General features: G+C 38.1%; 1 protein-coding gene across 4 annotated transcripts in view; it reads right to left on the bottom strand.

Moving 5' to 3' along the window:
- The window catches only part of LOC119263960 (ribonuclease inhibitor-like), a 43,161-nt gene that overhangs the window by 6,840 nt on the left and 11,864 nt on the right, over positions 1-24,457 (bottom strand). For all 4 annotated transcript variants that reach the window (XM_037540867.1, XM_037540869.1, XM_037540870.1 and 1 more), the window contains exons 8-15: positions 23,326-23,550; positions 20,336-20,509; positions 13,567-13,740; positions 10,381-10,554; positions 8,119-8,292; positions 5,440-5,613; positions 2,510-2,686; positions 62-238 (exon numbers count right to left, since the gene is read on the bottom strand). In XM_037540867.1, the coding sequence (XP_037396764.1) occupies positions 62-238; positions 2,510-2,686; positions 5,440-5,613; positions 8,119-8,292; positions 10,381-10,554; positions 13,567-13,740; positions 20,336-20,509; positions 23,326-23,550 (1,449 nt within the window). The remainder of the gene's footprint in view (positions 1-61; positions 239-2,509; positions 2,687-5,439; positions 5,614-8,118; positions 8,293-10,380; positions 10,555-13,566; positions 13,741-20,335; positions 20,510-23,325; positions 23,551-24,457) is intronic.

Raw genomic sequence — 24,457 nt, 5'->3', positions numbered from 1 at the left:
TGTGTGTGTGTGTGTGTGTGTGTGTATGTGTAGATGTAATGATATTAGGTCAGTAACTCACTCCAATTTCTCTAATTTGCAATCCGGATCCTTCAGTAGATCAGACAGCTGCTTCACTCCTGAATCTCCTGGTTCATTGCCACTGAGGTTCAGTTCTCTCAGATGAGATGAGGGGTTTGATTTTAGAGCTTCAATCAGAGCCTTACAGCCTTCCTCTGTAATACTGCAGCTCCACAGCCTGCACACACACACATACACAACTATCGTGCAAGCATGCAAATATTCATGTAAAATGGCATCAACAGGTTCCTACAATGCTCAATCTAGTTTAACTTAAAAATGTCTATTTCTCAATTGACTTAAATGTCATTGTTCTTAATAAATAAAAAATATATGTATGTCAACATTGCATGGAAACATGGCAACGTGCTTAAACCCATCTTGGTCACAAAAGTCTTTTAAAAAACCTGTTTTCCAGTATATTATCAGAGTTTGAAATGTAATCATTTTCATGCTATTTCCTGGATTTTATTGTTTCCTCTCAAACTTGGTCTTGATCTCAAAGGCAAGTTTTATTTTTAAAATCATTTCATGATATGAATTAACCAGTCTGCTCAGACTTTTATTGATACAGGGGGCTGTGAATTCCTCAGTGATGCTTTGATTGTGACCAAATTTAATTTGTATGTACATAAAAATAGCCTTTCAGGTAGCCTTTAAAATCTGGCTTTAATTGGTTTCAGCTGGCCACCGCCATGCTCAATCTAATCCCAATACACTAAAGTAAAATATAAAATATGCTTAAATTTGCAAATTTATTTAAACCTATGATCACTAAATTATGAAATTTTGCTATAATGTGTCCAGTCACTAGATGGATAACATAGATAACAATAACTGCAAATATCATACTTCAAAACATAGACGTAGTCATGTGTCCTATTGTCACGCATTCTCAGAGTACCTCATTGGATTTGGAGTCAATCACCCGGAATCCTCAGAAAAGATCACATAACCTCCACACAGCTAACCAATGCTGACATTATCCTGTACTCAACCTCCCAGAATTCTCTGGGAGACCAGCTGACTACTCACATGACGTTGCGCTCTTATCAGCGCTCTAATTCACCTGAATTCTAGTGTGTGTCCCCTGTGTTCCTGATCATATGACAAACCTAGTTTAGAAGCCCGAGCTTCAGCATAGGGACTTCGTGAGGTATTGTATCCACTGCATGATCTACTGAGCGTTCATTGCATTGTTTGTTTGTTTTTTTTTTGTGTTTGACCTTTTGCTTTTCATTTCTCAACTTTGCTATATTTTCTCTGCCCTTCCGATATTTTGGCCGTAGTGTTTGATTTCTGATTTTTGACCTTTTGCCTCTCTCTTTTTGGACATTCCACCTGGTGTTATGTTTGTGTGTCTGCTTCTTTTGTTCTGTTATAGTATTGATCTTGTGGAAAAACAAAATCATACATTTTATTCCACTGACTGACAATTTTGCTAATACAAGCCTTTTACAAAAGTTACAGTTGTACCACAGTTGATCTAAGTTTTAAAAATAGATGCTTTCTTACCAATCCTTGAATTTTAATTGCCTCAAATCAAATGACCTTATTTGGTTTTAAAACAATCTGCAAGTCTGAAGATAAATAAGTATTAAACACATTGACATTGAAGCACAGTGTGGCTACAAGTCTTAAACAAATTGGTGTGACCTGGCTTCTGACTACAAATACACTAATGATTCTCTGAATATAGCAAAATTAGACATTTTTGTGCAGAAAGTCAATTATACTTGAAGCTAGTTCCTTGAATGGTGCATAGGTCCTCATCACTCCTTACAGACAAATTGTTTAAAAAAGGCAGTGCTGACACCGGCATCTTGTGTCTTACCACGATAGTAGTGAAGACTGATAGTGCTTGGATTGTGATTGCCACTTTGCAGCTCTATTTCTCTTTGCATTTACATTATTTATTCAGCAAATGTTTTTTTTCTTTATTAAACATCTTTTTATCCACAAAAATATCACTTTTATTCAATATTTGTTGGTCCTATTAAGTATTTTTTTATTCAATATGTCAAAAGAAATCTCCACAATAACAATACTGAGAAACTACTCTTTACTGAAAATATGGATAATGTCAATCACATTTTTGGAAGTATGGAGCCAAACATATCTACATTTAAACAAACAGCTTGTAAAAGGTAAATATTTTATCAGACAAAACAAAGACTCAATGTGTGCTTTTACACTTTGAAGGAAACATCACATTTTAATGCTGTGCAGGAGCTAATCACATTCTGCTAAAACTAGACTAGCAAGAGTGAGTTACCTTAAACCTTTTATAACAAAAAGGTCTAATGTTAGATGTTATTTACACAACGTTGGTGAACTTTAAATGCATACCCATTTCCAGAATAGTGAAGTTTAGTGTGAGGAATGTATTATATAGAGAGAATAATGACTAGATTATAGAATAGAAATAATTCATACTGCAGTAACTCACTGTAGTTTCTCCAGTTTACAGTGTGGATTCTTTAGTACTTCACAGAGCTTAATCACAGCTGAATCTCCTGCTTTATTGTTGTTCAGGTTCAGCATTCTCAGCCCTGATGAGGGGTTTAATTTCAGGGCTTCAAACAGAGCATCACAGCCATTCTCTGTAATATTGCACTCAGCCAGTCTGCAGAGAGAAGAAAAGGTCCTCACGTTTACAGCTTAAAACACACACAACACAAAATGAAGCAATGAGTGACACACAGGTTAAATAGCATTGCAAAACACCCATACATACAGACAAACTACACAATGAAGTACACACACACACACACACACACACACACACACACACACACACACACACACACACACACACACCCACCCACCAACAACCAGAAAAGTGCTGTTTTTTGATGTTGTAAAAAGTGCTGAACATACACTAAACACCTGAAATGAACTGATTTGGGCCATTGTGAATGTTGATGTCCATACTCATGCCACTCCCGTTCTCTACAAAACTGCCCAAAACCATCACATTCCTGGAAACGTTATATTACATTCTCATATGAAAGACTGATCTCAGTTACAGGTGTCAGCGATTCGTTGTATGGCCACCAGAGGTCTCACTCCCCGGAGTACTAGCCTTGTTCCCACCAAACCACCTGTGCCTAATTTCTGTAATCAGTCACAGCTTAAATACTCCTCTCTTTCAGCCAAACAGGGCAAAGTATTGCCAGTTCCCTTGCGTCTGCGTACGCAGCGGTTTTGGAGTAACTACCTGTATTGTGTTTCTGACTCTCTACCTGGACTTCTTGGGTTTTTGCCTTTTGCCCGTGTTTTGGATGTTTGGTTTTTGGATGGACTTTGTTTTTCACCTGTTTTTTATGCCTTTTGACCATGGGTTTTGGATTGCCCCTTTAACTATTAAACCCTATAAATCCTTCTTCGGTTTCCAAGTCTGATGTGTCACAACAGGAAGCATTTGATTGCTGCTGTTGTTGCGGTCAAAGGTGACACCCAGTTATTAAGTGGACAACTACTTTCTCATATGTGTGATGTGTTGCAAAGCTTTTTTTCTTTCAATAAATGACTTTTTGATGCAGGCTAATAGGGAGAAGGCTAACATAAGACAAGCTCTACCACGTCAAACTGCTGCTTATACCCTGAAGAGCATTACATGCTTTGAGAATTCTAACCGCTAATTCTTTTATATCAGCTAACAGATGCTGGTGTTGGCTATAATAGTGCTGAGTTATGGAGGGGAACGAAGCACCACCTTACACACCCACACAGAGAGAGAAAGAGAACAGTTATGATCTCTTGGATTCCCAGTTATGGATGGCTGTGGCATCACATTTATATACATTTAAAAATGCATGCTTCATCTAAAAAGTGACCAGTGTGAACATAAAATTTCTGAAAGCACAAAGACAAACACTGAGGTAAACGTGCATAACAACAAATCTTATAAAATAGCAACAAAGTACAATCACTCAAGGATTTTCCCTCACACTTCACAAATCAGAACCTCTCCCAATTGTTTTCAGATGTTTAAAAGCAGCAATGGTTCCTGAATCTTAGTGGTTCCCAGGGAGAAAAGTTTTATATGTAAAAAAGTGTGTGTGTGTGTGTGTGTGTGTATGTATGTGTGTGTGTGTATATATATATATATATATATATATATATATATATATATATATATATATATATATATATATATATATATATATATATATATATATATATATATATATATATATATATATATCAAGGTACACCTTGCTAGTAAAAGGCTGGACCCCCTTTTGCCTTCAGAACTGTCTTAATTCTTCGTGCCACACTTTCAACAAGGTGTTGGAAACGTTCCTCAGAGATTCTGGTTGGTTATTTGAGTTCCTGTTGCCTTTCTATCATCTGGAACCAGTCTGCCCGTTCTCCTCTGACCTCTCACATCAACAAGGCATTTTCGTCCACACAACTGACCGCTCACTGGATATTTCCTCTTTTTTGCACCGTTCTCTGTAAACCCTAGAGATGGTTGAGCGTGAAAATCCCAGTAGATCAGCAGTTTCTGAAATACTCAGACCAGCCCGTCTGACACCAACAACCACGCCACGTTCAAAGCCACTTAAATCCCCTTTCTTCCCCGTTCTGATGCTGTTTTGTGTAGTGTGTTACTTGCTTTATTTTTTAAGTTGATCCCTTGTATTTGTGTACTTTTCTAAATGATCTCTTGCATCACTAAGACTGGAAAATGATTGTGTGATGTTTAGTTTTATTCATTTTTCGTAGTGCATTTTCTATATTCTACAGAGCTGAGGGAAAATACACTGAGCCACCACCAGGGGAAACCATCTATAAAAGAAGCGCAGTGCTTTGCTTCTGGTGTGGCTTCCATTGTGTTCCAGGTTCCCTCCAGTAACTTGACAGATGCTACTGCTATAGAGCCGTGTTGGTGTGAGAGCCTGGCTACTGTTGTATGGTTTATTGGTGCTTTGTTGTTTGTTGTTGAGACTCTCATAAAGCTAACGCATATTGTTATGCTTTCATTGAAGTGTACACTCAGCTAATGTGGCTGCCCAGACACAGTTTTGTATATAATCTCTTATTTGGGAAAATGTCAATTTCTTCTGCTTTACTGGAAGTTAGGTTAGAAATTGTATTTGATTTTCTTTTTGTTTGCTAGATAAGTTATATTTTCTTAAACTTAAGTTAGCTTTGTTTTGTTTGTTATTTTATCCTTCCCTCCCTTAAGATTTCAGAAATGCTTAAAGCTTGAACTCTTGAAAATAAAGTCAATTTGTTATTATTGCAAAACTGGCTGTATTTTTGACTTGGGGAACAGGGAGGACACAGAGGTTCCTTTATTTTTGTGTTGCGGCCCAACTTAGACCAGGTTGTAACAATGTACACACCGTGATAAAGTGATGATCTCACCTCAGTTTCTCCAGTTTAAACATTTCATGTTTCAGTCCCTCTGAGAGGTCCTTCACCACTTGATCCTGAAGTTTATTGTTACTCAGGTCCAGTTCTCTCAGTGTTGAGTTCTTTGAGCTGAGAGCTGAGGCCAGATGTGTACAATTTGTCGCTTCAAGTTTACAGTTAATCAGCCTGGAAGAGAAACCATAACACTGTCATATCTCTCTCTCTCTCTCTCTCTCTCTCTCTCTCTCTCTCTCTTACGCACACACACTCAACATTCAAAATGAAGCAATGAGGGAACTTGGGAATGGATGGGAAAAAACCCATTGAAAGCAGTACACCATAATGTGCACAGTGTGTCTGAATGTAGTGTTCATCAAACAGCACAAGAAAGTTTCCCAAATTATGTACAGTACTGTGCGAAAGTCAAAACAAAAGGCGGTCGCACTTTCTCCCTCTCCTCTCCCTTATCTCTCCTGCTTTGCTTCTGTGTCTAGTCTACTGTCTGAGCTCTTTACTGAGAGACTCTCTCTCTGCGCTGTTCTTCAAACCTAAAAAATTGATTTGATCAAGTGGTCTCAACGCAATTGACACCATCTTCTCGACGAGAAGTTCTGGTTCGGGGGAACCAGCCTGTCCTGCCGGAATGTTTGCAGCTGGCTACACGATGGATGCATGGGAGAGGTGGCGTGTTGTGTGCCTGGCGACTCTCTCCGTGGAAGATATTGAGGACGTCTACCTATTCGGAAACATGATCACAGGCGTTTTGCTGATTGGATTAGGCATTGCCCTGGTGTATCGCAAAATTCGCAGAATAGGGGCAGCTGTCCACGGCCCCTTGAAGCTGCCCGACATGATTGAGTTGGGGGGGTGAGCTGTCAACACTCAGACTTTGACTGTAAGTCGTACCCTGGATAACATCGTGGAGAAGTTGGCGGCTTTGCAAAGGACAATGGATCGTTGGAGTGACCATAATGGACTTGGTGAGCTACCATAAAAAATACGGCTACTTGCTCGAAGCCTGCAACCACTTTATCTGCTTTCAGCACGGGCCTGGGCCTTGGCTGGTACATCACATCTCCCCCAGAGGAACGCTGCTGCGAGACACTCTTTATCCTCCTCCACTTCCCTGGATCTGCTGATTGTTGACTCTGCCTGGGCCCGATCAAGGTTGTCTCCATGGCAATTTTGCTGTGTTATCGCCATTCCACCCTGCAAACTGAGATACCTGGACTGGGATGCCAAGCAGGGCGCCTTCTTCAGGCCCTTATCTCCCCCTGTTTCCTTAGGAACTCACACAATGTATTCCGTTTCTCGGTAGTTTTTCCATTATTCCTGTCTTCCTGTCCTGTCTCGCTGGTTACGTTGGTGACTGTGACAATAAAGGCTTCATTCATTCATAAGTAGTTTAAAATTCAGTTTAAATTCTGGAAGACAGTGAATTTGCTCAAAAACAGATTACGCCTAATCTATGCCATGGCATATTTAATATTTATCAAATGTCTTATCAGAGAGAGCTCTGCTAAGTGTATAATATTCATTTTGTAGCTGCTGAACATTTATTTGATTTAATTTTAATACAGAAGAGCCTCTTAATGAAATAGATATACCCACTTTACAATTCACCCTCTCTTCTTGCTTAGTAGCCAAAGCCCTTAACATCAACAAAAAAACTTTTTCTGAAGCTTGTGATATTAGAAAACATTACATATAATCGATCTATTTGATCAAACTGAATCTAGGATTGAATCTAGATCTAGAAAACAGCTCCTGTAATGTCATTCCAAAGATCAGATCTCAGTAAATACAAATCCATCTCAAAATTGTCAAGCTCAGCCAAAATCTTAGAATATTTATTGAATGATTAAATTCAGACATTTCTCCGTGGGTATTCAGTTTTGTCTGGATACCAATCTGGTTTCAGACGAAAGCACAGCACAATCTCTGCGGTAGAGGCAGTGGGAGATGGCGTGGAGGCCCTTGGTGGCAGAAACTAGACTTGTAAGGGTGAAGAGCTCGGCCATCTGGGAGGAGCTCGGAGTAGAGCCGCTACTCATCATGGCTCCTCATTAAGAGGAGCCAGCTCAGGTGGTCCGGGCATCTGATCCGGAGCCGGAGGAAGTTGCGGAGGACAGGGTTGTCAGGGTCACGGTAGGAAAGAATCCCAATCTGGACTAAGCAGTTAACGATGACGATGATGATAATGATGATGAATATCTGCTGTTACCATAATCTTAGAAAATCTTTTCAGTGCCATCAATTAAAAGAAACACGGTGTAGTCATTTTTATTGATTTACTCTCTAAAGCCTTTCATACAGTTGAGCATTTTATACTTTTTTTGACCATAAACAACCATAAACAAACAATCATAACCTAGTTTAAACAGTGAGAAAACTTAAACATATGCCATTTCCCAGAAACTTGAACATTTATTTTAACACTTTTTTCAATGTCAGATGTTTGATTTTAAGAGTTGGTGATTACAAATATCTTGGCATATGTTTTTTTTAATATCTTGAGTGGCTATATGTCCTGATACATCACAGAAATGTTCAGTGTAAATAATGCATTTTATCAGAGCGGTTCCAGTGGTTGGATTATGCTTCACATGCAGAGAGCTTTTACTGAACTGGGAGAACCTGCATTTAGCTACAGCACCAGGAACATCCACAGTAAGAAAGTGATTCTCTCACCTCAGTGTCGTCAGTTTACATTCTGAACTTCTAAGGCCTACCGAGAGCTCGTCCACCACACTATTCTGCAGGTCATTTGAACTGAGGTCCAGTTCTGTCAGTGTTGAGTATTCTGAGCTGAGAGCTGATTTCAGATCTGCATAGCTGTCCTTTTTGAGATTACACTCAATCAGCCTGGGAGAGAAACAATAACACGACCATCTCACACACTTACTCCAAATAGTGCACTTCCACACTACATAGTACACAAAAGTAGTCTTCTATAATGAGTTTAGTGCGTTTGAATGTTTAGTGTTCATCAACAGTACATGGAAAATCCCTGGATGACACTTCTTAGCTCACTATCCTATAATATGCAGCGGAAAAAGTGATTATGTGTGAGGGATGTCATTTAATGTTACTGTTATTTTAAAATGTAAATAGCATAAATAAACAAGAAAGAGAATGAAGAGTTTTTTGTGTAAATCACTGAACATGAAATTAATAATGGATAATAATAATAATAATAATAATAATAATAATAATAATAGAAGAAGAAGAATACATTGTAATACTTTTACTAGCTGTTAGAACATGGAAATTGCTTACTTAATGAAAGCATTTTTTTCTCTCCATCAATGAACTACAAACTCATTTCTATACCATTAAGTGATATTTTCTATGGGCAGCAGTGTTGAAAAGCTGAGCCAGGTTAAATAATGTTAATAGCTTGCTTAATACCCATAAGCCAGTGAACAACTCTTTAGTTAATATGAGAGTGATGAGTAAAACTCAACTTACCATGAAAATAAAGGCTGCAAGGGTTTGGATTCAATACTGAAAGCCTGAATCTGCTTTAACTTCAAAACTGGCTACAGTGAGCTGTAAGTCATTTAGGTTTTTTTCACCAAGAGACACTTGAATTAAATATTCATATTTCAGAGCATACACCATACGTTGATAACTGTAGATGCCATGTTTGGTTCAGCTAGGCACATAAATGTAATTTTAGGGCTGTCAACATCGCTGCTGGACTGCATTGAAAATTACAAAGAAGCAGGTTAAGGAAGGAACTGTGCAAAATTATAGTATATTTCCAAAGTTTTGTACTCACAATACATAACACAATATTGTATACACAGTACAACTGTACATGTTTGTTAGTATGAATTTGACTGTGTGGTTAGTAAAGCATAGATTAAGCATATTATATTAAGCATAAATGTATGCACTTTCCATAGAATATTAACTCAGTGTTGTAGTTATAGTAATTTATTTACAATAATATGTAGAGCTGAGTAAAGCACTGCAGGTACATTACAGTGTTCCATAATCTGTAAAGATATTCACAATAGATTAGCACCTTCATGAGTGAATCTGGGGTTAGCATCTTATGGTTTCCATGTACTTGCATGAGAAAAATGCATTTTTTATTTATTTATGGAACAGGAAAGGCTGCTATGTGACTACCATGCTGTCCTCGTGGAAATGCTAACCTATTCATATTTGCCCTATTTATACCCACAGACCTTAATCTATATGGGTCTTATGTCACTTTACTGTTAAATTCAGGGACATTCTTATATTTATTATTTTTTATTATTGTTCTGTTTTTCCAAAATTATTGTTTATTTTTACGGTTAGTGTTTAGTGTTTTAGTGCCTATGTAATTCACACATTTGCTGTTTACTGTTTGTGTAATGTTATTGCTAAACCACGGGGTCTGAGAATAATGCAATTTCAATATTCTGTGTGTCCCACACATTTTGTAATATTGATAATAAAGCTGACTTGACTAATCTTTGCTGTCATCAAATAAACTGGATGTTGATTTTACAGAACGACAATATTTTCAGCACCAGGTGAACACTGGATTAGAAACTAAAAGATATTTAATTATTGCTAATGAGAAGTATTTCATTTCAAATATGCAAATCTTTAAAAATAGCAACAAAGCACAATCACTTGAGTATTGGCATCCCATGCATTTATGGGGATCTGGTGGTATTATGTGAAGGGGAAAGTCCGAAGTAGATGGAATTGGATAAGACTAAAATTGGTATGATTACGATTGGTACGAGAGGTATGATTATGTAAAGGTTGCCCTGCTTTCTGTAGTTTGTTTTTCACTTTATTCTTTCAGCTGATATTGTGTGTGTGTGTGTGTGTGTGTGTGTGTGTGTGTGTGCGCGCTTTTTTGAATGATCGCTCATATTATGATGGAAAAGCGACTGTGTGTGTGAGATATACAGCACATCCACAGTGCGAAAGTGATGATCTCACCTCAGTGTCTCTAGTTTACAGTTTGGACTCTTCAGTCCACTGAAGAGCTCCGTTACCACTGCTTCCTGCAGTTTATTCTTGCTGAGGTCCAGTTCTGTCAGTGTTGAGTTCTCTGACTTGAGAGTTGAGGCCAGAGCAACCCAGCTTTCCTCTGTGAGATTACAGCCAATCAGGCTAGGAGAGAAACAATAATGCTGTCATTTAACACACACTCAGTAATAAGAGGAGGGAGTTTTTGGAGTTTGTAAAAAAAGCACAATATAGTACATAAAATTAGTACCCTATAATGTGCTTATTCTAATTTCCAAACAGTAGCATGCACCAAATAATACATGAACATTTAAATGACTTTCAATATATTTGGACAAGTATGGGTTTGGCGGTTGCCAGGAGACAGTACTTGTCTGACTGCCCTGTGCCGAGTGTAAAGTTTGGTGGAGGGGGGGAACATGGTGTGGGGCTGTTTTGCAGGAGTTGGGCTTGGCCCCTTAGTTCCAGTGAGAGGAATTCTTAATGCTTCAGCAAACTAAGATGACACAAAACAAGGTCCAACTCGATAGAACAACTTTGGGATGAATTGGAGCGGAGACTGAGAGCGTGTCTAACCTCACAAATGCGCTCCTGAAAAAATGGTTAAAAAATCCCATAAACACACTCCTAAACCTTGTGGAAAGCCTTCCCAGAAGAGTTGAAGCTTGTGGGCCGACATCAAATTATGGATTAAGAATGGGATGTCACTCAAGTTCACGGCAATATAGTGTGTGTGTGTGTGTATATATATATATATATATATATATATATATATATATATATATATATATATATATATATATATATATATATATATATATATACATATACATATACACACACACACACACACACACACATATTCCTGCATCACTGCAGGAATCCTGCATATAAATGCCTGCATCACTATATGTGGGAGTGTCCAATTATGACTTCAGTTGTGCAGTAATGAAGTGACAAATTTTCAAAAAACACTACAGTGATCTTGCTTTGAAATGTCATTTTTTGGAATGACAATAGAGTGTTGATTTGAAATAAGTACCCCATTACACATATTCCCTAGAACACACCAGGGGAAAGTTTTCTACATATGGGAGTCAGCAAAAGCATAGCCATGTTTCTCTAAGGGTATTTTGTAATCTGCCACCACACTTTAATAGAATTTTAAAGTATAAGGGTGTCTCTAATAATTTGACTAGTATTCATGTCATTGGACATAAGAATCCACAATAAAATTGGAGAACAGGCCCAGGAGTCCACAGATTTCCATAGGTCAGAATAACTGTGAAACCATTCCCAAATAAACCTAGCATGGCAGGTGCAGTTATAGAATGTATTCATTTGCATAGCAAGACCACCCCCATTAGACAAAGTCAATTAGAGTTTCATTGTCATAACTAGCCAGGGTCAAAATCAGAAAGCACAATAACCAAAACAAAAATGACATCTACAGAGAATCTAGTAACCAGTCTCAGTTTGAAAAAAGAGATCAATAAATGTACAATTCAAACAAAAGACAAACGTGTGGAGATATAAAAGTTTCTATTTTAATTACTAACTTGATTATTAAACAAATTATAATTGACAAAGCTGATTAATACAAGCATACTGGTCTTCTCACTGAGGTTGGACTGGGATTCGTGTGTGTTAGGGAGCTTCAGCAGTAGAAACAGTGGAAAAAGTCCCTGAAAACTTGGTAGCTCTGAATCAAGGACAAACCTCCAAAGATGAACAGTAGAAGATTATTGGAGAATGTGTTGGAGGTTTTTAATAAATTAGGAGTTTGTTAGAGGTCGTTAATAAATTAGGAGTTAAAGGGCCTTAAGAGAAGGGAAGAGGTCTGTACTGCCAAAAAATGAAGAAAAAAAGAACCAGGGTCATGTATGATTAGAAGCAGGATGTCCAAGAGAATTGTAGAGTTAGGACGAAAAATGATATGTGGGAAGTAACGGGAGGGGTGGTAATTTCATCACCCCAAGAGGGTTATAAAAAAAGGATGTTTTGTGATAATCGTTGCATTTGGTCGTCCAGAAAACCATCTTGCCACCTGAAGCTCAATGTCATGATTGGCCCCTCCCAGTTCTGTCCATGTGTTCGTGTTTTTTTTTGTTTAGCCCATGTGCGTTTGTTTTGGTTTCCTAGTCCGGCCCTTGTTTTGGTTACTCTGCCCCGATTGTCTCCACCTGTGTTTCCACCAATCCCTCGTTTACCTTTATGTATTTAAGCCCTGTGCTTTCCCCTGTGTGTTTGCAGGTCTTTGTTTGTTGTTAGATGTTTGACATTTGGCTGGTGTTTGTTGTTTTTGTTTGTTTGACTTGTTCTGTTCAATTTTGGACTGTTTGTTGTTTTTAGTTATGTGTGCCCACCCTAAGCTCGATATTGATTATTAGGACCTGGACTGGCTCGCCCACGACCCTGGATTTGCCCACAATAAACTCACTTATCTCAGCACATGCGTCTGCCTACAATAGTTACATACAATAGTTTTTGACAAATATCTTTAAATGTATTACCCTTATTGCATAAGAGAGCAGAATAAATTTAGAACTAAAACTTAACTTAGAATTAATTATTTGTAACAGAACAGAAAATACAGGCTTCTGGACTTGGGGCAGAGGCTAGATCGCTCCAGTCCAGAATCAACAAATATAGTCATACACAAATAAGGTTTACAGACAAAGAACGCTCAGTATGCGGCAAACTAAAGTTTTGAAAGTCAGATGGTTTGCTTGTTTTTTTCTCTACTTCCCTTGGAGCTTGCAGATGTACCTAAGCATACACAGACCCTTTAAGGAGTTAAAACTCCAGGCAGCATAACTGTCTGCTTCTCTGATGCACGCAAGCCTCCTCACCTCAACAAGACACCATCCCTTGAGAAGGCAGCCATCTACTGCCAAGAATCTGGCCCAATACATGTGCACACATATGAACTTGAAATTTATCAAACAAAAACAAAAGTGTGTACATGTTTCCCATCTTGTATGGTACACAGGCTTAACTGGGTTAGGGTTGCGAGTCTCAATCAAACAATATAGAGCAAAATGCTATTAACAACAAAAGATACAAAGCAAACGGATGAAAAACCAACTGCAAATATTAAGTTTAAGTACTATGAAAAGTGGTAGTTCAGATAAAGATAGTAAGTCAGTAACTCACTGTAGTTTCTGCAGTTTACACTGTGCATTCTCCAGTAGAACAGAGAGCTCCATCACGGCTGAATTTCCTGGTTTATTGCGGCTCAGATTCAATTCTTTCAGGTGAGATGGGTTTGATGTCAGAGCTATAATCAGAGCAGCACAGCCATCATCTGTAATCCTGCAGACAGCAAGCCTGCAGAGAGAAGAAGAAAAACTCCACTTACAGCTGAGCACACACAATCCACAAAAAAGACATGAGTAATACTGTAGATTAAACTTCAAAAGACGTTACCACCGAATGACCACCACATATGTGTGTTTCGCTGGTGCGAGTAGATCAGATTTAGTTCAGTGGTTTCTCTACAGTTTTACACAGTGTCCACTCATTGTTCACTCTATTAGACACTCCTACATGGTTGGTTCACCTTGTAGATGTAAATTCAGAGACAGCAGGTCCTGTGTTGCCTCACAGTTTGCTGAGCTAATAAAATCAACAAAGAATGTAGAAACTTTGTGTACTTAATGAAATTGGTGTATAGTGGCCAACGTGAGCAATGTAGTCATCCATATACTTATTTTCCAACACTTCTACTCTAAGACTAAACAGGAAAACTGGGCAGCAATTGGAGTGACATCACACAGAACACTAGATTCACAAACCAGTAACCAACAGCACCTTTCAGTATAAAACCTGTATTTGTTCTGCCCAATGAAGATCACATTCATTAAGTTAAAATCAAAGAGCTGAGCTGTACCGAAATGAGGATAAACCCAGCAAAATGAAAAACAAAGCTAGTTATCATAACACTATGGCAGTGAAAGATGAACAGGAAACATGAAAGATGTTTATATACCATTTATGTATTACCTTTGTTGAATCTTTGAAGTCATTCATGCAATGAAGTAAACATCTGTTTTGATGTTTCGATACAGCCCATTTTAGCTTTTGTAATAAAAGAGCATTGACAAGAACATTTTAAAAATGGATTTTTTGGCTTTGACAATGGATATACAACTACATATCCTACTCTTATCAGGGATAGGACCTCACTTCTACACATCCCCAGGTACATCTTTCAACTGCAGATGGAGCTTCACGTTTAAAAACTAATAACTGACTTCCGGTATGGCGCCATTGGAGTAAGACGTGTGCGGGAGTCGTAACCCCGGCTCTACAGCCAGCGGGGAGCTAACCCCGGCTCTACAGCCAGCGGGGAGCTAACCCTGGCTCTGCTAAAAGAAGTTTTAACAACCACCATTCGGGAGGAGATTTCCACACTCAGAGCGGAGTTTATCGCTGAGCTTCGGTCATCCCACAAAAGTCTGACCGCCAGCATTAACTCTCTCAACTCAAAAGTCTGAGACGTTGAAACTGTTGCCATGGATACGGACAGGCGAATCACAGAGCTCGAAACAACGCGCGAAACTCTGAACTCTGAAAACAGGCGGATTAGAGAGGAAAATCGCTCTCGGAGGAACAATCTCTGTATTATCGGCATTTCTGAAGGGGCAGAGGGCTCGCAACCGACCCTGTTCATGGGGACCTTCTTCGCGGAGCTGCTCGGCGCCTCGAAGTTCCCCTCTTCACCAGAGATTGAACGAGCCCACCGAGCTCCAGTTCCGAAGCCTCAGCCAGGTGCTCAACCCAGGCCAATGCTGGGTCATGTTCTCCACTTTCAGGTTAAAGAGGAGATTCTTCGCTTGTCCCGTCAGCAGGGCCAGCTGCTCTACAAGGACTCCAGAGTCCATATCTCTGTTGGAAATGTTTAATGATTCTTTTCAAAAAGGTGTACTGCCTACTACCCTACGGCAAGCGACTATTTCATTGATTTTGAAAAAAGATAAGGACCCTCTGGATTGCGGCGCGTATCTTTCGATTGTAGATGTTAAAATTTTATTGAAAATTCTTGCCATACGGCTTGAGACTGTTTTAGGAGGTATAATACATACTGATCAAACAGGATTCGTAAGCCATAGACTATCCTTCTTTAATATAAGGAGAGTCATGAATATTCTCTATACTTCAGCTCCTTCCCCACCCTCAGAAATGTTACTTTTGTTAGATGCTGAAAAAGCCTTTGATTGTGTGGAATGGAATTATATATTTAACACACTGCATAAATTTGGTTTCGGTTATATATATATAACGTGGATTAAACTTTTATACACTTCTTTAGTGTCGGTGCGCACTAATGGGCTCTGCTCGGATTTCTTCCCCCTTCAGAGGGGTACACGTCAGGGTGACCCCCTCTCACAATAGAGCCTCTAGCAATTGCTATACGTACAGCATCTGGAATTCAGGGAATTACTCGGGGAGGACTTGAGCATAAAATTTCTCTGTATGCGGATGATGTGGTTTTATTTATAACTAAACCAGAGGTTTCCTTGCCACAGGTTCTCAGCGTCATTGACAGTTACAGCTCATTCTCTGGATATAAATGAAATTCTACTAAAAGTGAATTATTCCCCATCAATATCTCAGTTGATAAATTGCCTCAGAGTGCCTTGCCCTTCCGTATTATCTCACACAGTTTTAAATATCTCTGTGTTACTTTGACCCGTAAATACTCTGACCTTTTTAAATATAATTTTTTGTCTTTACTTTCTCAGGTTAAGGAAGATCTATCACGTTGGTCTTCTCTTCCACTGTCCTTAATCGGCCGGGTCAATTCAGTTAAAATGAATGTACTTCCCAAATTCTTATATCTCTTTCAGTCAATCCCTTTATTTTTGCCTAAATCGTTCTTTAAAACTATTGACCAATGTATAGTTAATTTTATCTGGAACAAGAAACCCCCCAAAATTCGACATGTGGTAATTCAAAGTCCTAAGCGGCAAATATTCGAAGTATTCTGTTTTGGTGTGAGGGTCATTATGGGCTAAGCGATTGGGTGCCTGCATGGACAGCAGTGGAAATCTATGCAGCCAGACCCGTATCCCTCATGGCTTTATTATGTGCTCCTCTAGCATCCAGTGTTCGCATACCTACTACTAAACCAATTTTAAATTCTTCGTTACGTATCTGGCGCCAAGTTCGGCATCATTTCGGTCTTCAGTCCCCATCTACCAACATGCCAATCAACTATAGATTTTGCCTTTCTTAATTGGCATAAAGCTGGTATCAAGAAGATTCAGGACCTATTTCTTGACACATTCTGCAATTTCACACAGCTCTGTACCAAATTCCCTCTTCTCAAATCTCATTTTTTTTAGATTCTTACAGATTCGTAATTATGTTAGAAATGCTTTTGTGGACGTTCCTAACACTCCCTCAAAGTCACCCCTTGATGATATTCTGGAAATTGATGCTAATGCTAGAAGTATTATCTCTAAAGTATATAACATGCTATTTGCTTTAGCCCCCGCCCATAGATCCCTTAAACAACAGTGGGAACAGGGACTACAATTAACTTTTGAGGATGAAGAATGGGACAAGATAATCCAATGCATCCATTCTTCCTCAATCTGTGCTAGACACCACCTTATTCAGCTTAAGCTGGTTCATAGAGTATACTGGACAAAGGTTAGACTTTCTAAGATTAACCCAAATATAGATAATCTTTGTGACTGATGATCTGCCCTGCTCTGAAATCTTTCTGGCATTCTATATTTGACTGCTTCTCCTTTATATTGGAATCGAAAATTGAACCTTGTCCCTTGATTGCTATGTTTGGTGTATCACCTAAAGACACCACTGTTCCAGCTGTTTACTCTGATGTCTTTGCTTTTTGTGCTCTTATAGCTAGACATCTTATTCTGATGCAGTGGAAAAGCTCCACTCCACCTTCATTTGACCGTTGGCTTAACGATGTTGCTTTATTTCTCTATTTGGAAAAAATTAGACACACTCTTAAAGGTAAAACACGTAAATTCACTCACACCTGGGCCCCCTTTTTTTCTTTTTTCTCAGTGTTCAGGCAATCTGATGTCCCAGGTGGATCACAGTAATCCCCCCCCCCTTTTAAATGTATTTATTTATTTTAGTTATTATTATTTATTTATCTATTTATTTATTTTACTAATTTTTAATTATTAATTTTTTAAACATTTTTGTATTTAATTTTTTTATTTATCCCCCCCCCCTTCTTCTATAGTAACATTTTGTTATGAATGTGGGCAATAAGTGACAGGGTGGGTGAGGGTTGGTGTGGGTGGGTGAGGGATAGTAGGTGGGTTAGGTGGTTAATGGGAAAAAGAAAAAAGGTAATGTAATCAATCTCTGCCCTGTATTGTTTTTCTATCCTGTTAACCCAATAAAGAGAATGATCAAAAAAAACAAACTAATAACTAATATCACAATTTTAGTGAGGTCCACTTTGCAGAAAAGTGATTTCAAATCACATGGTGAATAAAATAACCGCTGAATATATATTACACCACCTGCTTATTTCTGAAAATAGAGCCAGAAATGCCTGTTAGACCTGAACTCAGGTGAAATCAGGTGGTTCAATTTCATTTACTTTCTCCATCTCCATGTTTTCTCTCTTATATACAATAAGCATACAGGAAAAATACCCCAGATAGTAGGAAAATATGCTTCTCATACAGTTATAAAAACAGTGTAATGGATCTGCCGTTATGTTACGTGATACTATGCGGTCAAAATACCAGTTAACAATGAACTTTCAAGATCATTGAAGTACATTATGAGTAGTTAACACTACAATTTTAAACAACCAATGTATGTTTGGTGTCTGATGTTTGTTTCATTTGGTTTGAACAAGACATGCTACGCTAACAATGCTGGTTAAGTGATACTTTTTTGATCCCACAAACAGGGAAATTCCACCTCCGCATTTAACCCATCTGTGAAGTGAAACACCACATACACACTAGTGAACACACACACACACACTCGGGGCCAGTGAGCACACTTGCCCGGAGCAGTGGGCAGCCCTATCCACGGTGCCCGGGGAGCAGTTGGGGGTTAGGTGTCTTGCTCAAGGACACCTCAGTCATGGACTGTCGGCCCTGGGGATCGAACTGGCAACCTTCCAGTCACAGGGCTAGATCCCTAACCTCCAGCCCACGACTGCCCCAAAATTCTCCCAAAAAATTGGTGTTGAATTCTCACCAAACTCATCTCTGTAGATACATGTTAATGTTTTTTGCTTCAAAAAAATGTGAAAAACAACAAGTTTAAAAAAAACCAAACACATTAAGTCTATCTATTAAGTCTAGCCATTTTAGTAAACATGAACACAGTTTAAACATAATATAAACATAGAACTAGATCATCAACATAACATCTTGCTTCATAGTACTACTCCACTTTGAAAAACTGATCAAAAGGGGTGTGTTGTATGTCAAACTTGAAACAACATGCCAAATTTTAAAATGTTTTTTTTTAGCATAGCTAAGGTTTCCTAACAGTAACAGAATTAGCTAGAAAATGCGTCTTAAATAATGATAATGCTATGAAAATGAGGTGTTGTCTTCCATTTTTTTAAGAACAGACAAAGAAATCTTGGTGCATGAACAAAAAATTCTTTTGGGAATGAATTTAGTTTGTTTTCTCCTTCTTCACTGTCCATTTTGTGCTCATTTAGCTAATGCTACTGTCGTACCATGAGCCACTAACATGCTTGATAAAAGTTGCTTTATGTAGCTTGACAACAGAAATAAGTTACTCAATTAATGCTTATGTGCATGCTGGCTCAGGGGGTAGCTTGATCTGTTTGATTCTCTGTTCTTTTTGTGTGGAATTAGTTTTTCCCTTGTCTGCTTGGGTTTTCTCCAACAGTACAAAGACAAAACGTCAGTCCGATTGGATACGCAAAATTAGCCATGGGTGCAAGTGTAGTTGCATGTGTCTGTGTCTGCGCCATGATGGACTGTTGACCTATCTAGGGTGTTATGCTTTCTGCTGATGAATGCTATTAGAGTAATTGTTAGAATAAAGTGGCATTACAGAAGAGAAGGGCTGGAAAAGCTAAAAGTGATTTAGAATGTGCTTAAAGCTGCTCAAACAGGTATATTTTCAGCCTGGATTTAAAAGTGCCCAGTGTCGGGGCAAGGTTATTTTCATCAGTGTGCAGGTTAGGATGTAATGGAATACAAGAATTGGGAATCTGTTTAGAAACAGAAATAAACTATATTAGACTGTATTCAGCCCAAGTTACATTTACTTTATACATTTACTTTTTACATTTTTCCATTCAAATACATTTAGATTATTTTCTCACTACATACAAAATCTAAATCTTCAAAAGAAACAGCAAAGATGCTTGTTTTTAAAATCAGCGTACTGCCTGTAGCAAACTTGCTTGTTAGATGAACCCTTAATAGGACCTCAAATATCAGTTTTTACCAAAAGTTGTTCTGGCTAAAACCTGAGTAGACTGATAAAGCAAGGTGAAGAGTCAGTTATTTATCTCAATGTCTTTGAAAATGAGAAATACGGGAAAAAAACACAGCAATCTGTCAGGCGACTAAACCAAAGCTTCAAGTTCAAATTATATCTGCAGCAAACAGATGTGATGCTAACTGAACTGGACTGAAGTAATGGTGGATAACAACAACTAATAAGTGAGGGCTCAGAAGCAGGGCTTCAGATCGATGTGTCAAAGAAAAGTATGTGATTAAATATACAGGAGTCATTAAGGATGAATTGGCAGACCTTTTATGGAACTCATTTTAGCACAAATGTTGTCTTAAACATTCCTGTCTGTTCTTGATAAAAGGCTCAGGCAAAATCAGTAATGAAAAGTGTCCGTGGACCCACTGCACATGGGTGGTTAAGTAAATAGTACGCAATAACGAAAACAGCAACTAAGTCAGTGACTCACTGTAGTATCTGCAGTTTACAATTTTGATTCTTCAGAAGATCACACAGCTCCTTCACTCCTGAATCTCCAAGCTTATTGTCGCTCAGATCCAGCTCTGTCAGATGTGAAGGGTTTGATTTCAGAGCATTAAACAGAGCAGCACAGCCCCCAGATTTAATACTGCAGCTCCTCAGCCTGTAGTGAGAAGAAGTTTAACACACACACACACACACACACACAACAATAAAAAGGAAGTAACAAGTAATGCATTGAACCTTATTAGATGATCTTTACATTCTCTAAAAGCAGACCATTCTTACCCTTTTTCACTGTGTAGCTGCTAACTTTGAAATCCATGTCTATCGAGTGAAACCAGGTGAAGAAGTTGATAGTGTGACATCCAGCTATGGATACCAGGACTAGCATTTTGCATGGGCATGACAAATTTGTGGGTGGGCCAAACTTTCCTCTTAAACTTTCAGTCTCAGTTGCAGCTTCACTCTCTCAGATGAACATTCGTCAGGCTTCCACTGAAAACCATTTGGCCACAAACTGTGTTGAATATGGCCCAAAGCATATTTAAATGTATTGTGTTTATATTTGTTATTTTTACATAAGAAATTCAAAACTGTGTATTTCAAAGAAAAGTTATATTTGATATAAGAAAACCACAAGAGCTGCTGTGTAAGCATTAAAACTGTAGTCACTTAATACAGACTGCCACTGCATCAAAAAAAGCATTTGAAACTGTATTACACAAAATCCCATAGAAGTTCAATGCACAGACGCTGCCTAGTTCTCAGATGGTCCGGAAGACAGTGGAAATGTGTGCTGTGGCCAGAGTTTCAGCTTCTTTTGGGGGGAAAAAAGACAAAAGGGACCATCCAAACTTTTATCAGTGAAAGCGGTGGGCATCAGTGGCATGGGAAGCATCAATGCATACGTGACTTGTATATGTGTGTACACACCATTGACATTGAAGCATATGCTGGGATTTTAGTCACTATCTCAAAGCAATGACTAAGGATATGGAAGTTAACTGTACAACATAACAGTTCTGCTATTTTAAACTGAAAACTCTGATGCTCAATATCTGAAGAAAATAAGCTGTACTGAATGCAGACAGAACCTCATTCTAAGCCCATAATATAATGCTATGAAGTGACAATATGGGAAAGACCATCTACACATGAGAGAATTATTTCATGAAACAATAAAACCGCTGACCCTTGTATCCTCAAATTGTCTAACTGAATTTCTCACATATGAGAAACAACATCATGTCTGTAATGTTTTTTGTAGTTTTAAAAATAGTAGCAGGCCATTGAGCCTTGCTGACTGTGTGATTCAAGCAGTATTCTTCTGCAGTGGGTATTAAGTATTATCTCATTTACAGTTACAGAATTTAGCAGAGTTCTTATCCAGAGCAACTTACAAGAAGTGATCAAATACTTCAAATCTTGATCAACCTTGATGCTTCATTCCGAATTTTTTAAAAAGATGAGAAGTCTTTCAGCTTAAAACAACACCAGAACTTGTGGGGCATGTCTGATGTTCACTGGATATTTGTATCCTTGGTTCTTCTACCCAATCGGTCTTGGTCCTGTCCAATAATACCTTTGTAACAGACATGATGACGATGGTGATGTCATGTTATATAAATTTTAAATGTACCATTTAAAATGCATGGCAGTCTGGAAGCTCATGTGTAAACAGGAGAAAACTGAACTGTGGTATTGGATGAAGTGACTGAAGAGAAAATGGGGAAATAAGGTACTTTGTGATGCTGAACTGGATGGAGATGACTGAAAAAGATGATATCTGGAAGGCAGCATATGTTGCTCCAAAACATGTCCAGTGTTAATGGTGACTTTATCCTTTATCCTAGTAGCAACAATCTGGATGGTTCTTTTCTTCTTTGTCCTTCTGGTTTGTCAAAGTATTCCCAGGCCCATGTGGTGATATCCCTCAAGAGTTTTTAATGCAGTGCTGTCTGAGGGGTCAAAGATCATGGGCACGCATTTGTGGTTTTCGGCCTTTTTCTTTACGCACAGACATTTCTAAATCATTCTTGTGCTACATTTTGCAAGAGGTCTGCCATGTTTGCCCTGCTGTGATTTTTGTGCACTACTCTAATTTGGATAATAGTTATAGTGAAATAGGGATCTGTTGTCGTCTACCCATTGCATGTGATGCAATCCTTTGTGCTGCACTCAAACATTCCTCAACTTTACTTCTACTTTCTGTAGAGAAGTGTAGAGAACACTTATTTAGCTAACATGGACAAGGTAAGGTTAGCTAAATAACAAAATACATCATCTGTTTCATATGCAACAACTGCATTCATATAGCATTGAGGAACATGAAGGCTTTTGTTACATGCTCAAGACATTGGAACCCAGGTATGTGACTTGGCGTCCACGCATCGATATTTAACATACTTATAACGATTCAATATTGCCACGCAAAATATCACAATAATATGTTATTGATTTTTTCCCTCATCCCTAATAAGCCACATTAATGTTTAATGTGATTTCTGTATTAAAATGAACAAAGTTTTTAAATCAGTTTTTAAAACACACATTAAAGAGCAGTGACATACTAGCATTCTGTACTAGTTTAATGAGTCTGGCTGTGCAACATAACATCAGAGCTTTTTCTCTCTAATCATTTGCATAGAGGTAGGCCTGCTTTGTGCAAGTCCGTCTGACCAGCTGCAACATTTGGTCTTCTTTAGTTTTCTGGATTTTACCATCATAGAAATATTTGGTAGGTACCGCCATATAAAATGACTGTACAAACCACCTACTGTTATAATAACAGGCTGATGTTTAGTGTCTGTGTTTCTTGACAGATTTTAAAATGTGTGTGTGTGTGTGTGTTTTTCCTACTGAGCTTAATTTGTTTTCTTATTTTAGTTTAGTTTTGCTCAAAATCTCTCTTAGAATCTGTGTGTGTGTAAAGAGAAAGAAAGAGTGTGTATGAGTGTTCTGACATAGTGACCCTACCTCAGTTTCTCCAGTTTACAGCTGTTACTCTTCAGTCCCTCACAGAGCTTCTTCACTCCTGAATCCTGCAGCAGTGTATTATAACTCAGGTCCAGTTCTGTCAGTTTTGGGCTTTTACTTCTTTTGCTATCACATTTTACGCTTTCGCTTCTTTCACTTTTTCTTGCACTGAGAGCTGAGGCCAGAACTGCACAGCTTTTCTCTGTGAGATCAAGATTACGTAGCCTAGAAGAGAAATGACGATACATCAGAACGATGCAATCTCTCTCACTCACACACACACACACGCATACAAACACAGACACAGACACACACACAGATAATATATAGGTAACACTTTACATTAAGTGTTGATTGTATTGCATTTATTAACATGAACAAGACATGAAGTAATGCATTAAAAGTGGCTACCCAATATAAAGTAAACATGTTACAACTGCATTAGTTGATGTTCTAGTTTCCACCCCACTCCACCTAATAGTCACATCTACTTAGCAACTGATTCACGGACCTTAGCAATTTTTAACTTCATTATTTTACCAGTTCCAGAATTAGTTTTAAGTGTCTTATCATTGTTTGTTTTAGCTTTTAGTTTTGTTTACTTATTTATTAGATTTTTAATTGATGTTTTATCCTTATCTTATTTTTTTATCTTTAAAGAAATCATATCTTTTCTTCTCATCTTGTCCTTATTAGTTGATTAAGTTTCTTTTTATGCAGTTTATTTGGTCATTATAAATGAGGGCCACCTTCAAAGTAACCCTTCAGCAGCTTTTATTGCTAAAGTGTTCTCTTCTAAAGCTAATCAGGAACATGTTTTTCTTTAAACATTTTTTCTAACTCATTTACATGCTTAAATGAATTTTTTTGGGGGGTATTGTCTGTTGGAGGAGGGCATCATCAACCCCTACTTTGTGATCTGCCTCAGTCTCAATTTGTTCCCACTTGCAAGGCAAAACTTGAGCCAGAAAAATATTTTAATAAATCATTACATTAAATTGTGTATCATTGCATAATTTTTATTGTTTTTATAGTAAAGAAATATACATAAACTATCTTGATACCTAGTTTGTAATATTTATATATTCACATTTATACGTTTCAATTCTACATTAAATTTACTTAATGTGAC

The sequence above is a fragment of the Pygocentrus nattereri genome, chromosome 9 (assembly GCF_015220715.1).
Source record: "Pygocentrus nattereri isolate fPygNat1 chromosome 9, fPygNat1.pri, whole genome shotgun sequence".
Lineage (NCBI taxonomy): Eukaryota > Metazoa > Chordata > Actinopteri > Characiformes > Serrasalmidae > Pygocentrus > Pygocentrus nattereri.
The sequence above is the reverse complement of the archived record's forward strand: the minus strand, read 5'-3'. Positions and strand labels throughout refer to the sequence as shown.